General features: G+C 31.7%; 2 protein-coding genes across 2 annotated transcripts in view; one reads left to right on the top strand and one right to left on the bottom strand.

The window, feature by feature from the left end:
* The window catches only part of LOC105326623 (uncharacterized), a 40,000-nt gene extending 33,786 nt beyond the window's left edge, over nucleotides 1-6,214 (bottom strand). Inside the window, exons 1-2 of the mRNA XM_034464462.2 lie at nucleotides 6,056-6,214; nucleotides 1,781-1,895 (exon numbers count right to left, since the gene is read on the bottom strand). Of these exons, the coding sequence (XP_034320353.2) occupies nucleotides 1,781-1,816 (36 nt within the window). The 5' untranslated portion in view covers nucleotides 1,817-1,895; nucleotides 6,056-6,214. The remainder of the gene's footprint in view (nucleotides 1-1,780; nucleotides 1,896-6,055) is intronic.
* A 6,798-nt stretch (nucleotides 6,215-13,012) lies between these two features.
* Nucleotides 13,013-15,467, top strand: LOC117687616 (tripartite motif-containing protein 2). The gene is made up of 2 exons (XM_034464460.2): nucleotides 13,013-13,098; nucleotides 13,423-15,467. The coding sequence occupies exon 2, from the start codon at nucleotides 13,458-13,460 to the stop codon at nucleotides 15,120-15,122; it is 1,665 nt and encodes a 554-aa protein (XP_034320351.2). The 5' UTR covers nucleotides 13,013-13,098; nucleotides 13,423-13,457; the 3' UTR covers nucleotides 15,123-15,467.
* The last annotated feature ends 1,539 nt before the right edge of the window (nucleotides 15,468-17,006 follow it).

Genomic DNA, 17,006 nt, shown 5'->3' with positions numbered 1-17,006 from the left:
TAATATAAATACTTGTACTTTTGTTATGTTTTGCATATGAAATATTTTACATTTTTATAGCTGCATTGGATATATATCAAATTTCCATATTACTGTGGAATCATTAAAATTTGTTGGGACCAGTTTAATCTGTAGATTGCTAAAATTTCAAAGATTCATGGGGACATGATTTCATGTATCATCAAAAGCAAACAAATTGACTTAATATGACCCTAATTATTAATTCTTTGAGGATGCCTTTAATTTTGTGGATGAGAGCTACCCACAAGTTCACGAAAATTGAGCCACCACAAATCTAATGATTCCACAGTATATCAAATCATCCAAGTAAATGAAGGACTAAGCTTTTGTTGTCCTGTTTATAAGTAAAGATGTTTTTTTTTCCTTTAGTGAAGGACAAAGCTGTTCAGTGATGGATCTATATAATATATACAATGTACATGCAGCCCTAAATTGATATCATTAAAGGGGCTTATCATTTAAACTCTTCAATGAAAGATACTTTACTGCCTGCACCTGATGGAGGCATTCATCACTAAAACAACCTGCTCTTTATCTTGGGGAAATATAAAAAATTCAAAATATGCAGCCGTCGGAATAATAAAATGCAATGTTTATGCAGCAATGCACAGTTGCACATTAAACCTAAACAGAATTTTTATTGTGCACTTTTTTTTCTTGACACATTTAATACTTGTAAAACATCTTTAATCTCTCTTGAAAGTTTTTTTTTTTTTTTTGAGTCATAAAACTTAATGCATTTAATTTCCAATGCACAGCATTGCTGCAACCATTCAAATTTAAAAAACTTTTAACAGAACCTGAAATCATTACAAGATTAGACGAATGCGTTGTCTTTCAAAATTGTGAAACAAATTGCAGGCATACTGTAAAACAAAGCCCTATTTATGCAACCCCCCCCCCCCATTTCAATTGGTTCATCATTATCAACCTACTGCCTCCCATGGTCATTTTTCAGCTATGCTTTTGTGCTGTAACCATTTAAAAAAATAAAATAAACTATGCATACATACATGTATGTTCATTTGATTCTCTAAAAGAGTGTGGGTGCCATGACCTTGAAGAGTAACCTTTCCATATATACATGGGTGTCAAGGTCATTGCATTTCAAACCTTTCAGTGAAAAGCAAATGAAAATGTTATAACCCTTAATTTTTTTTAACTATCTTTTTAACCAGAAATGGAATTTATCCCCTGTAAATGTACATAACAAGTAAAACAAACTTAAGGGTCTTGCTTTTAGTTGACCTTGACTAATAAGGTCAAGGAGAGTAGAATCTGTTTCTACTAAAGTTCAAAAGCCCAAAAAGGAAGAAGAAATTTTAAAAATTAATAAATACAACCTCAGACAGACAGATGGGCAGATGAATTGACAAATGAATGGATAGACTTAAACAGAAAGACAGATATAAAAACAGACTGAAAAGATGATTTAGTTCCTCTTCCAGACAATTGTTTCGAGAAATATAATTATTCATAGATATACTTCATGATTAAAGGTAATACCCTAATATTTGCATTGATTCAAAATTTCTGAACCAGCATTTTTTTTATCATAACTAGTTTCCTGCTTTAAAATAAACATGTTTGATTACACTTTTTTTAATGTTATTTGCTAATACAATGGATACTGGTATCAAAGCAAAGAGTGCATTACTGCATGGTTACAAAGCAAAGCAGAAAGGTTTAATAAATTCACAGATGCAGGTTTCAACATTTAATATGTTATTAATTAATGTGATAATCTGAATAATCTTACCAGGAAATGTTTGGTTTCCTGTAAAAATTCCTCCATGGCTTCTAGCTTTTTCCCTCTAGATGGTCTCTATCATCCATAAAAACATTGTTATTGTATTTGTGACTGTGGGATTAATCTGGTAAATGAGAAAAAAATGCACCATTTACATGAAGTCAACTAATTGTAATTGCAATCTTTACTACATAATTAATAACGAGAGAGAGAGAGAGAGAGAGAGAGAGAGAAGAGCATTGACAATTGGCAATAACAGGAAAAATGCTCTGACTACCTCATAGTTTCCAACAATTTCAGCTTATCATAATAAACCAAATTAGTTCCTATAAATGATAAAAGCTAATTAGTTATTAGTATTACATGCACAACTCAGAATCAGATTTGCTGAAATTAAATTAAATCCATGTTTCCCTGAGTCAAGCTGATATGAACAGTTCTTTTCAATATTTCATAAATGAAGTATAATTTAATGTTACTGAACATGAAAAATTTCAAATGAATTTGATCATGGACCAATTTAGTCCAAACTGTGTTGACCTGTATCATCTTAATATTTTCCCACTAATTTCACTGGGAAGATTTGGGGGAGTGAGTGAATTTTTAAAAAAACATGTACATTACTGTGGTTTCATTAATATTCAAGGGCATCAATTTTCATGGATAAAGTGAAAATTACAGTTTTAAGGATACATAAATCCGTGGCTAATGGCCCTATCAATACAAAATGTTAATAAAAATTGCACTTTAATGAACATTTAACTTCGTGGATCAACTAAACAACGAAATCCACGAAAATTGGTATTCAACGAATATTGATGAAACCACAGTATTCATTGATTTAGTATAATATTATTTGTTATTCACTGAAGAATGAATATCATAATATGTTTCCTTAGTGATGATATTCAAGGGGCGACATTTTACAACACTCTCTCTCCTTTTAAATAGCTTCTAAAACAAAATTTAAGTTAAAACTAGTGTAGGTCTGTTTATCATAACTACAACAAAAAATCAATGAACAAACAGGTCAAATTGTTATCAATATCACCTTTTAAATCAAGCTTGTGAATTTAAATCAATAATTTAAGTCTTAAATGGGCTCATTACAGAGCAAGCAAGGGCTTACAAAGTCAGATGCACTAATAGCTAGGCCAAGGAATTGAGTTTTAATATTACGGTACAATTGATACATGTATAATTATATATTTTTCTAACATGTTTAACATGTGATTTATGTGTACATTGTACATTGCTACTTATCTCATCAACTGATAACTTACCTATCTTTTCGATAGCAGAGTGGCTAAAAAAAATTGATACTTGCCCCTTGACTTTTGACCTTTCAAGGTCATCAATCATTCACATTTGACTTTCACTCTGACACATTTCCATAATTACCTGGTAATATCACATTCAAAGGAATCTAGGACTTTTTAGCATTAGCACCATTGAGTGACTACAAAAACTTGATATTAGACATTTTAAAATCATCCTGACTACTATGACTATGATACCGTAGATTCCTAATCAGTTGCGAGGAATTTATATTCACGTAAAATCGAGAGAAGTACATCTGATTCTCGTGGATTTCAAAATCTCGCTTTTATTTTACGGACAGATGTAAACTAAATAGAACTATGATAAAAATTCAGCATTCGCAATTTCATACTTTGCGATTTGATCATTTTGATGCATAACGGTTCAATCGCAGAATTAACTACTCGCGTAAAATAAGGCATTTACAGTAACAATAAAAACTGCAATTCTCATTAAATCTCCATATTGTATGGATCAAAGCTTGGGAGGAAAGCAAGTGAAGAACTAAAAATAAAAATAAACAGAAGACTGAAGAAGGCCAGGTACACAATGTAGTCTTTGATTATTGCAAGCACAAAATTATGATAACATCTTCAGTATCTCGAGGCAAAATGTTGTCTGCATGCAGAATGCAATAAAACCTTATCCCTTGAGATATAAAGGGAATTCTTTAATGATTTTTTTTTTTAGAAATAGTACTCCCTCCCCCTTTTCCCCCCAAGGAGATTATAATAACCAGATAATTACTGGCTTAAAAGAAATAACCAAAAGAAAGATGGTGGTAAGACTAATTAGAGTAAAATACAATAAATCACCTTATAGGCTCGTGTATATCTAACACTGATCGACAGCACATGTAATCAGTTAAATAACCATAGGTTTCCAATTTTTGCCATCGACTGAAAAATCAATATTAGCAAACTTAACCTACATATATGGAGAAATTCAAGCTTAAAACAACAAGGCCCTTTCAAATGAAAAAAAAAATTGTGTCAAATGCAGTTTTTTTGTAAAAGACAGATGTCGATATCTTTCTTAATATGAACAGCCTCTGCAAGAGTACAAAGGGGCCTGGATAAGTGTCTTTTAACCTGGGGAGATAATTATTGACATCTTAAGTAACACTGGGAAATACATTATCCCAGAACAAGTTTGAACGTTGCATATGCAATATAAAATGCAGATGATGTGTCAAATAAAAAATACATGTACAAATAACCATTTTTTCCATTTCTATTTCAATTTAGTTTTACATTCTTTGTATTCATGCAAGCTAAGTTTGGAGAAAAAAATCTTTTTACATCCATTCCAATTCGATCACAGAGCATTTATATCTATCTTTTCTTCAAGGCTCAATGTTAAAAATTATGTACTATATATGAGAGATCCTATTTACATGTATACATATACATGAACAAGTGATAATACTTATAAAATTATATATAGAGCCCAAAGAGTATTTGCATGTACATGTATTATACATCCAAGTTACGCAAATCAATACATCAACTACATTGTGTAGCAGTAGGAAGCGTATTAAGTATTTGTGTATCTTTAGATACTTGAACAGTGGTCTGACTACATGATTGTACTGAATCTTCATACTGAAGGTTCAAAAAGTGGGTACATGTCATATATCATAAACAATCCTCCATATCTAAAGATGTTGAAGAAATGTTGAGGGTCCATGGGAGGGAGGGATGGGGGGGGGGGGGGGGGGGGACAAAAATATTTTTGCATTACCGTCGTACAACATGTTCAAAGCTATGTTTCTTTAAGTCTAATAATCATCAAACGGGCCTTTTTCTATCTCTCAAAATTACATCAACGTTCGATGCACCTGGCATATGCGTAGATATAAAAATCCAAGTAATAAATGTACATGTATATATTGTGGCAAGAAGATTGAGCATGATAAGTACCGCTAACTACCAGGTACTTGCTTGTATACTGTGGATTTCTTATCAAGTGCAAGGAATTGATATCCATGCACTCAAAATTGTCGCTTTTATTTTTCAGACAGTCTTAATTCAATTATATGAAAGTATAACAAAAAAGGTGCTCATACATTAGATCTTAAATTCTCATGATTTGATTCAAGACAGCAGAAAATTGAATAGTGGCTGCATTATAAATAAGGAATATACAGTACATGTCATTGAGACAAGAGATACTCCAGTGTATGCACAGTTATCATCATCATATCATCATCATCATCATCATCATCATCATCATCATCATCATCATCACTGTCATCATTTTAACAGATATGAAAAAAGATTTTGCATGGTATCCAATAGCCATGGGCATCCCAATAATTAAAGCAAATGCACAGGCATGTCAACACAAGAAATGTTTATAGCTTGCATACAATCGCAGTTGTTTTTTCTGCTTTCTTTGCATTTAGTCAAGTCCTACCCATAGGTTCATTGAGTCTACTCACTCACCAATAGATCCCCTTCCCAAAAATTTTATTCAGGGACTTAGGGAGGGGGAGTGCCCTACTGCACTTCATATAGGACCCCCCCCCCCCCTTTAAAAAAATAATAAAAATAGAAAGTTAAAGGGTCTGGGTCCAAAACAAATACCACAGGCTCCACATTTAAATTTTGTTTACTGTTAAAGGGCTTCCTTTAAATGTCACAAGTTAAATCTTACATAATTTCCTAAACAGGTCAACCGGCATGCCTATGTAAATACATATTTAAAGAAAACTTGCAACGCAATTCATCATTATTAAAAATAAAACAAGGAAAATCCTGATTTCTGTAAGATTATATCAATTTATAAGCTGCTCTTTCTCTCAATAAAAATTTCTTAGTATTTTATGTTAAAGAAAATATCATGAACACAATAATTTCGTTATCTGTGAATATTATCAAGTACAAATAAGACAGAACCATGCAGCTGATAGTTAAAATCCACCACCCCCTGAAAACGTTGTGAAAATACCGCATATATTACCTGTATGAGAATTTCAATCTTCGGTTATTCCTACATTATCGGTAAACTAAATTCCACAGGTGGAGAGATATTGTAAACATTAAAGTCTACACGCGTGATTTTTTTTTTCTGCGCCAACTTTGCACATTCCCCATGCAAAGCGGAAGTGGGAATGTTTACGTTTTTTGCTGATCGAGTTCAAAGTGCATTCATCGCGTGTGCATTGAGCCCGATCGAAAATAAATAAATAAATAAATTTGTTAATAAATTAAAGGATATGCTATATATTAAGACTATTGACGGAACATTTTTGACATGTTTCAACTCTCTTTGACCGTGTTGATGAATAGGTACACAACAGATGAAGCATTTTCCTCTAATTCAATTTTTAGAAAACCTTTTTTTTTAATGACTTTTGTTTTTTGGCTTTTGTTTGTTTTGGGGTTTTTTTTTTTATTTGATTTTTGTTTTGTTTTTGTTTTTTTTTTTTGGTGTTGATATTTTTTATTTTGCTATGTTTTTTTCTTCTTATTAAGGAGAGGGAGTGGTTAAAATTGACCTAACAATATTTTCCCACATCGCCTTTAACCTTTGATCCCTTTTTGAACAGCGTAAAATGAAATAGGGCTTCATTAATTGTTATGATTTGCATTGTCGATAATTTACTTTTTTATACACTCTTAGTGTTTTCCTGTATGTATTTTTACAGAAGATTTTTTGCTACTTGAAGACTCAGAAATATATACTTAAAGTAACTTCTAAAGCATTTATCAGTGTTTGGTTCAGATCGGGGGTCAGGGGTCACACTCCACCCCTTTTAAATATGAGAGAGAGAGAGAGAGAGAGAGAGAGAGAGAGAGAGAGAGAGAGAGAGAGAGAGAGAGAGAGAGAGAGAGAGAGACACAGAGAGAGAGACAGACAGAGACAGAGACAGAGAGAGAGACAGAGACAGACAGAGACAGAGACAGAGACAGAGACAGACAGAGACAGAGACAGAGAGGGGAGGGGGGATTGGGTTGATTTGAAATTTTAAAAATTTGAAAATTTTGAAATTATTCTAAAATAATGTGTAGCTAGCAAGCCGTAACACGGACTTGGATGATTCAACGATACGACAATATCAGTTGATAGTCATCAGATTGTATCAGTCACTTTGCAATTTCGATGTTGATCAGAGAACGTCATATTATTAAGGTTTCAAAATTTTATTATTGTGCCATATTTTTAATATCTTAAGGATAAAAGTTGAATATCCCTTTTCGATTTAAAACTTATATCTATAAATGAAGCCGATAAATTGAACTATGCAACGTTGTAAAAAAAAAGCATAATTTTTTTACTAAAACGCCTAACGTTATAATAATTTGCATTTTTTCTGAATATTTCATTAAAAAAAAACAAATAAAAATTTATTACACATATTACATTAATAGTAGCACAAATAATGAGGCTAATTTCATGAGTTCGTTTTATAATTTTTTAAATCGCCAACAAAATTCCAAGAACTTCCGAAAGATCAGCTCTTTTGACCCAATCAGGACTTAGTTCTGAACATTCTTTAAACATTCTTTGGGTCTCTAGAATGTCAATTCCGACTGTCCCTGAAAAATTTCCCACAAGCGAACAAGTACTTCACAATACAAACACCAATTTTCGCATCAACCTTTGAAAAATTTCTGGATTCGCACATGAATGTTACATACACGTATGTTTGAAAAGTGTTCTTGAATTATTTGTTAGCAAAACGTTTTAACGAAAACTAACAACAGTCAAAGTTCTTTAATAGGAAATTGTTTAATTCAAATTTAAGTAAAATTAAACAACAAGACTGACATGAACATTTCATTAAATCATATAAAAAATAACAGGCAAACTTGACCGTAGGTTTAAGATAAAATAAGGTGAAAATCACAGGTGAAAAGATATAAAAATTCTACATGACGTCATCATATTTGACCTTTGACTTTTAGATATGTCCTTGAAATTTGATGTTCATAAAGTCTGAATACTAGTGTTTTAAACTGAATTATTTTATTGTGATATACTAGTTATTATGATTCGACTGGGCACAAGTTATGCAGCCCCCTCCTAATCAAAATTGTTGACATACATATTTTCACATGTAAATATATAAAATGTCATAAGTGTATATATAAAGATTAAGGTTCAAAAGAATGTTCATACATTAGAGCAAGGTTTTTATTCACACATGTTTTTTACGTATGTAAAACACAATCAAAATCATATGGATTTTTTAAAAATGAAAACACTATTGGTAAGTAACTAAATAAGTCAGTGATTTAATTATAGTAACATGTGTTTACAATATCAAATGGAATATCAACGATAATATGTTTAAATTAAATATGCAACCCGTCAGGACTTTCAACACATCATCGTCGGGCCTTTATAAATGTAAAAAAATGAAAAATGATACAACTTTAACAGGTACTAGTAAACAAAGATATGAATGAAATTATACAGGTTTGTCTATTTTTGGAACAATAAAGACTGTTTCAAGTGATGCAATTAACGACAAACATGTTCAATATTATCAAATGATATAAGGCTTAATTACACAAAAATCAAATTAACACTATATAAATGTAGGTTTACAAGAGAGGGATATATATGTAACCCACATGGTTACCCAATCTTACAATTGTAATTATCATCATATTAAAGTATTTGAATCTATAATGAATAAATATTGTTTAAACTAAACGAAGATTCTGAATTTATCAAAATACGCTGAACCTAGATCTATTTTCTGTTTTGAGTAATTGACGGTTATGTTTTATACTGTTTTTTTTTATTATTGTTATGATGTATTGAAATTCACTTTTAAAAAGTTTGTGTATTTAAGAAAAAATTGAAAATAATTTATTACAAGGATGTTTTATACTAAGAAATATAGCTTACTGTCGTTAATTTTTTTGCCTTTCCCCACTAATTATAGTTTACAACTGTTAATCTAAAATTTTGTTAAGGATGACGTTTACTCAGAATGAAAAAAAAATCCACTGATGATAATGAAAAACCATCTATTGTGTGTTATAGACCTTTGCTTGCATTGTTATTTTTCACTTTCAGAAAAGTAGGTCAATGACCTACTTTTTGAGTTAATGGCTATTGAATATTTATTGAAAAATCAAGATAAATCCCATAAAAATTTAGACTACGATTGAGATTTTCTTAATTATAAAAATATTACAAATAATTAAACACTTTAAAAAATAAGATACAGTTTACGAATGGTAGTGGCACTAAATAAGTACACAACATTAAGATTTCAGCATCAATTTTTAAAAATAATTCAGTCCGAATTTCCTCTATCAGTTTTCAAATCACTACCCATTTTTGATTCAATTTTACAAAAAATTGAATGATGATAATACAAAAACATTTATGATATTGAACTACTTATATTGACCTTATTCTGTTGGCATAAAATTTATATGAGGTCAATGATCAAAATTTTGAGATATGATGTCCTTTATCGTTTTTAAACATTTTTAAATATTATTATTATTCGTGCCATAAGATTATTTTAATGAATAAGTGAGATAAAACCAACGGAAAATATGCAAAATTACGTAGACTTAAATATAAAATCCTAACTTTTAATATTAGACTACTGCCAAAAAACTTTTAGCAGAAAACAAAATCTGCAAAATTTAGTCCGAATTTCCTCTGTTTGGCTAAAAGTCAATTTTTGTTTGAGCATAATTCCATAATAAAGTAAAACTATTGAATGTTTTGTCAATGATAATTCATTTCATAAATACTTTTTGTGTTTAGAACAAATTTTACTCATTACATTGAACTTTTTAACAATCGGAGTTTGAGAACTCAAACCCTGAGTAAATAACACCCTTAAGCGCTTTTTTGTGTGTCACTGTGTAATTGGCTTGCTAAAGACATTGTAGTTTTGGGGTTCAGAGTTATCTCTCTTATCAAAACAGCTGACCAACATGCACGAAAATAAACATGACATTGTATGCAGAATGCAAAAAAAGAAAAAAGAAAATAAAGAAAGATTGATGCAAAATATATAAGCAAATGAAATATTCTTAAACTTTCCAACTTTCATCTTCACTTTCTCACCTCTTCACTCTTCCACTTTCTCAACTTTCATTTTCACCATATCTCTCTCTCTCTCTCTCTCTCTCTCTCTCTCTCTCTCTCTCTGTTATCATCGCTCATTCGGATCTCTACCTCGACTCTTTCTTACTTTACTTTCCTTTCCGTCAATCACATCCATAATTTTTCAAACATCCTTCTTTAACTTTCTTTCCAACGAATTTTTTAAGACACTGAAATACAGAAAAAACACATATACATATGAAATAAATTCAAAAATCATCAACCCATAGAGTATCAAATTATGAACATGCCAGGGGTAACTTTCTCAGTTAGCTGCAGATTACAGTTTCCCTGAATGACCCCAAATATTTGTACAAGTTTCTGTAGGACGTCTTCTCTAAAATCTAATCCACGCATATCAGCTGTGTCCAAATTCTTCCTAGCTTTTCTAACGAAATTCTTGCTGATGAATCCTTTATGCTGACATGGTGGTCACACACAGTTTCTTTTTTCTAGTTTACTTTGTTAGCTGCAACCAAGATGAACAGCAAATAAAATATCTAGAATTATCATGCAAATAAACATTAGTAGATTGATTCGTTTATTCAAAGTAAATTTAAAGAAAACAGTAATGGAACATTTTCTTTAACAGACGAAGATTGGGGGATCAGATATCGCAAAAGCCTATTTGGTTGAGTCGTACAGTACAATTTTAGATGTTTTTTTTTTCAAATTAAAACTTTTTGATAAATGTTATAATGCAAGTTTGCAAAAGTAAAATTCTAACTATATTCAGTTTTGAATACAGTAAGACACAGTTATAGCGAACACGTTTAAACTGAATTGACACTTACAAGCGAGGTGATTTTCATTCCCTGTGACTTTATAAAATGTTGTAAACTTGACGGACATCACGTATTACGCTTATTAAGACTTAAAATAACACGTCCCTGGCACTTTGTTATGAGCGTGTTTTACTTTAACAACAGACAAGACAAAATTATTGCCTTACGTTTTGTGGTATCGAGCCCACAACCTAAAAGCCTAGTTCTCTAAGGTTAACTAATATTTGGTTTTCTAGCCACTAAGCTATTTTAGTCACAAAGTTCGTGGTTTAGATGCTACAAACGACTTTGGCCTCGAGTTTACGGACTTGTATATTTTTTTTTGTAAAATTAAAGTTTAATTGTTGGGACAGAAAACAATATTTTTTAGTGTATTGTGGGTTATCTCTTCACGTTCTTGCTAATTGAAATCGGTTTGTTTTTTAATCAGACCTTTTTTAGATTCTGATGAAAATATGGAGCATAGACCCACCCTATAAAAGATTGGGTTTTGAAGTTCGATATACGCATACGCTAGTTTAAATAAACATATTCCAAGTAATAAACATATTTAAAGGTTACAATTCGACGTTATGTCATACATATTGTTGCTAAGCTTTCCTGTTACAAATATGTTTGGCGTAAATGGATTATTATAAGATGATGTCCACAAATTAAAAAAAAAAACAGGTTTTTTTTAGGCATTTAAGATTACCCGGGTAGCTAAGCCCATGCACATACCAGTATACCTCAATTAGTTGCATATTTGAACTTGGGCTTTAATCTGTTTTCGCAATCTTAGCACCAGAGGATAAAACATCTAAAATATGAAAACAGACACCTTCCTTATTCTAAACCTTGCCGAAGAGATTTTGGAATCTATTAGCTTTATAAATAATCTCTGTGCATGCAATTAGTGATTAGTTCAATGTCTACAGCAAAAAACAGCTTCTTGTCCAAAAAGCTATCTCAAATACTTTATGACCACCATTCTCAAACTTGAGACAAGATCAACTGTACAGCATTGGGAGAGAACCTGTGTATAACCTTAAAACTAGAACCTGTGTATAACCTTTGAGCCAGAACCTTTGTATAACCTTGTAGCCAGAACTTCTGTATAACCTTTGAGTCAGAACCTATGTATAATCTTGGAGCTAGAGCCTTATATACTTTTGAGCTAGAACCTATGTATAACCTTGGAGCCATTACCTTATATAACCTTGGAGCTAGAACCTATGTAAAACCTTGGAGTGAAAACCTTACATAACCTTGAAGCTAGAACCTATGTATAACCTTGGAGCTAGAAACTATGTATAACCCTGAAGCCAGAACCATATATAATCTTGGAGCTACAACCTTATTTAACTGTGGAGATAGAAACTTTGTATCACCTTGGAGCTAGAACCTATGTATAACCTTGCAGTTAAACACACGTCCTAGATGTCCTTGAAGTGAACAGCTTAACGGTCGTTCTAATTAGTGTTTGCTGTCAGTTTCTGTTAAGTTTCAGTAGAAGTAAAACATATTTTATAAGGTATATACACCAAAACTATAAGACCAACTTGAGTCAGAACTCTTAATCTAGGGTGGTATAAAATAACAATTTTGGTTTAGGGCTTCCTTGAGTACCTGATTATGAATTCGGTTGAACTTACTGATGAGAGGGAGTAGAGATGAAAATTTTCAGCTTTAAATTGCATTACAACCACTTTTGTACCCGACCTAGAAGCAAAACCCTTGCCCCATTTGACTTGGCATTTACAATTTCGATGGAAAACTTTCTTGTCTACATAACCACATATTTGAATTTAGATTGTTAGCTAATGATTAGAAGGATCGAAGAAGAGTTTTGAAAAAAGCAAATTTTCTTGTCCCATTTTGCAATACACGATTGTAAATCACATAAGCATAAGTTTAGATCTTTAATGCGCATTAGGAGTTTCGTTTGCCATCAGAGTAAACATTTCAATATCGATTTAGTTAAATCCCAACCGACATCAATTTATTTAAACGATGCATTTTTATGATGCATATACACCGTGTTTTTTTCTCGATGTTTAAAATGACACCTTATCTTGAGTATACCACGTGGTTTTCTCTAGTAACGGGATCAGGAGATATCAATACCTGGATTCGCCATTTTGGATTTTAGTGGTTTGTAACTTATTTATTTGTATTCAATATATAATGTATCTTTATATCGTTTATAAAAGATTCTTTATTATTGTTTGCAAAGCATTTAACAAAAAATAGACGCCACCTCGTCATGCTTTGAATCATGAATTTTGATTCATAAAAATGTGTTTCAATTAGTCTGTCAAAAATTAGTATTTTTACACCAGAACAGTAAATTTGGTATAAAATAATAGTTAATTTCATTTAGACAAGAAAGTAATGAATATATTGGATTTATTGTTATTTTATCATTATCATAATTACTATTATTATTATTATTATTATCATCATTTTGTTATTCAGAACGTTTTTCCTTTTCTTGACCCAACTGTCTAACCATGAATTCTACCCGCGGTAAGCAGGATGTTTTAAGATGTGACCTTTGTGAGACCTCTATGCCCTTACTGCACTGTGACATTTGCAACGTGAATTTGTGTAAACCCTGTGTAGGGGAACATGCCTTAGATGAATCCAAAGAACACAAAATAGTGCCATTTAAAAAGCGAGGATCTACCCCTAAATGTCTAAAACATTCCTCAAAGATATGTGAACTTCATTGTGAACAATGTGACTGCCCAATCTGTGCCCTCTGCGTTTCCTCATTTGATCATGAACAACATTTTAAAGTCGATATTTTCAAAAAATTCGAGGAGAAGAAAGCTGCCTTGCAAAAAGATATTCAAGAGTTAGAAAATCTAATTTATCCAAAGTATCAAGATATTGTATCTGAAGTTCCTATTTATAGAAAGGATTTGAATAAAAATTCCCAAAATTTAAAAGCCGCTATCAACAAACAGGGTCGAGATTTGCACAGAGAAGTAAATAGCGTCATAAAAAAAATGAAGGCTAACGTTGATGATTTAAACTCCAAATACATGGCTTATCTAAAAAAACGGGAAGATGAAATTACAGGCATAATTTCCGAAATCCAACAAAACATATCTGATATGAAGAAATTATTGGATTCGTACGATGTTTGTCATGTCTGTGCGTACAAATCTAAAAATGCAGTATTCAGAAAATTGCCTCCTAAACTGAAAGTATGTTTACCTAAGTTCATCCCTCATGAAATCGACGAAGCAGAGATAAACCTACAGTTGGGAGTCGTGCTGAAGTTAAAGGTTATAGCAGGAGAATATGACCCTATTTTCACTTCAAAAGAAGTTGTTCCCACTCTTCCAAAGAGGCCACTGATGGCTAATCCAATAGTTATGACAAATATTTTCACCGAGTCTGGAAATAACAACTTATGCCATGTGTCATGTGTGGGTAATAAAGAAATTTGGACTAGTGGTTGTGACGAGTTCTTGAGACTCTACAACCTCGAAGGAAAACTTGTGAAGTCCATCAAAACAAAGTCAGGGAATATTCCAATTGCCATTGCTATAATAAGGTTTGATGATCTTATTTATGCTGATAACTATGATAGATCTTTGAATATTGTAAAGGGAACAGAAGTTCATACCATGATCAGATTACAGGGATGGCGACCGATAGGCGTATGTAGTTCATCTTCTGACGAATTCCTACTTCTAATGGTCAATGATAGCAATAACCAAAGAAAAGTTGTGCGTTATTCCGGATCTACAGAAAAACAAACCATTCAATTCGATGGCAAAGGCATACCTCTTGTTTCGTCCACCAGTAAAAATTTCCCAACATTCATCTGTGAGAACAAAAACTTTGATATTTGTGTGGCCGACAATAACGCCAATGTAGTTGTGGTGGTCAATCAAAGTGGGGAATTCCGATTTAGGTATACTTCAATCAATAGATTATTTCAACCAATCGGAATTGTTACAGACAGCCAAAATCGAATGCTAATATCAGACGGTATAAATAATTTCATCCACATTTTAAATGAGGACGGAAACTTTCTACGCTACATTAATAACTGTTATTTACAATGTCCACGGGGTTTATGTATAGACAACAATGACAACCTATTTGTAGCCGAAAGTGCTACATGTGCAGTGAAGAGAATCCAATACTGCAGCACGTAACTAAACTGATCGTGCACAAAGAACAGGCAATTCGACAGATCATCGATTTTACGTAAATACAGGATTTGTTATTAATACATGAGTCTTTTTGTATAATACGCCAATCTTTCCTGTGTATCAAGAAACTTGTAATGGTTTCATTACATTCATTACAAACTTTTGCATGTAGTATTGTGAAATATCGATGTATCTTGGCATTTACTGTTTAAAGGGACTTGGACACGATTTGACTTAAAATTCTTAAATTTTATTTTTTTCCATTTTCAATAGTTATTCTAATAAATATAGAAGTTTATAATGCTATGTCAAAATTTGAAAGTCAAATATCAAATTATAAGCAAGATACAGAGTTCAGAATTCTTTGTTTTGTAAACAAAGCTCAATATTGTGATTTTTTACATATGTGTTGTATTGGTGTAAGTTTCAATCAAACGTGTCTTTCTTTTGTTGATAATAGTATTTACGAAGATATTGAAATAGTTTTTAAAATTGTTTTTTACATGTCATTTTGTCTAAGAAATGATAATTCTCTACATTACATTTTTGTAAACAACTTTAAGACTCAAGATTTGTTTACATAACGACCAATTCTTATCTCTGTATCTCGCTTGTAACTGGCTTTAACATTCAATATTTTGATCAATCATGTAAAATGAACCAGTGAACCATTTTAAACATAAAAAATAAAAATAAAATTTTTGATCTAAAATCGTGTCCAAGTCCCTTTAAATTTCTTACTTGCAAATAATAAAGAAGATCTTAGAAGGACGTTTTCAGATCACGTTTGCTGAATACTGTATCTTACAGGAAATCTTAAGCTTATTTAGAATATTTAGAATATTTAGAATGAACACTTCTTGAAGATATATTAAAAATCCTACCTATTTATTCATTACAAAAGTAGTGATCCACAGTTAATGGTTAAGAAAATAGCAGACATATCAAACATTTATAAAAGTATTTGAACATATGCCAGATATCTTGCTTTTAGCACTTGATGTATAGGGAATATACTCTGCATTCTTATTCAACTTTCTTTCCAACGAATTTTTTAAGACACTGAAATACAGAAAAAGCACATATACTTATGAAATAAATGCAGAAATCATCAACCCATAGAGTATCAATTTATCAGCATGCCAGGAGTAACTTTCTCAGTTAGCTGCAGATTACAGTTTTCCCTGAATGACCCTAAATCTGTAGGATGATAGGGTGTACAAGTTTCGGTAGGACGTTTTCTCTAAAATCTAATCCACGCATATCAGCTGTGTCCAAATTCTTCCTAGCTTTTCTAACGAAATTCTTACTGATGAATCCTTTATGCTGACATGATGCTCACACACAGTTTCTTATTTCTAGTTTACTTTGTTAGCTGCAATCAAGATGAACAGAAAATAAAATATCTAGAATTATCATGCAAGTAAAAAATAGTAGATTGATTCAGTTTATTTAAAGTAAACTATAAAGGAAAACAGCAATGAAACATAATTTTCTTTAACAGAAGAAGATTGGGGGATCAGATAGTGCAAATGCCCATCTGGTTGAATCGTTCAATACAATTTCAATTTTTTTTTCAATTAAAACTTTTTGATAAATGTTATAATGCAAGTTTGCAAAAGCAAAATTTCTAACTATATTCAGTTTTGAATACAGTAAGACACAGCTATAGCGAAAACGTTTAAACTGAATTGACGCTTACAGCGAGGTGATTTTCATTCCCTGTGATTTTATTACATTTTGTAAACTTGACGGATATAACGCATTACGCCTATTTTAAGAAGTTTAAAAATCGCCCGCCCCTGGCACTTCGTTATGAGCGTGTTTCACTTTAATTTAACAAACGACAAAAATATTGCCATACGTTTTGTGGTATCGAGTCCACAA

This window comes from Magallana gigas, chromosome 1, assembly GCF_963853765.1.
Source record: "Magallana gigas chromosome 1, xbMagGiga1.1, whole genome shotgun sequence".
NCBI lineage: Eukaryota > Metazoa > Mollusca > Bivalvia > Ostreida > Ostreidae > Magallana > Magallana gigas.
Note: the sequence above shows the minus strand (reverse complement) of the source record. Positions and strands in the feature narration are given on the sequence as shown.

Coding starts and splice junctions, on each gene's coding strand:
- LOC117687616 (XM_034464460.2), top strand. CDS start 13,458: ATGAATTCTACCCGCGGTAAGCAGGATGTTTTAAGATGTGACCTTTGT.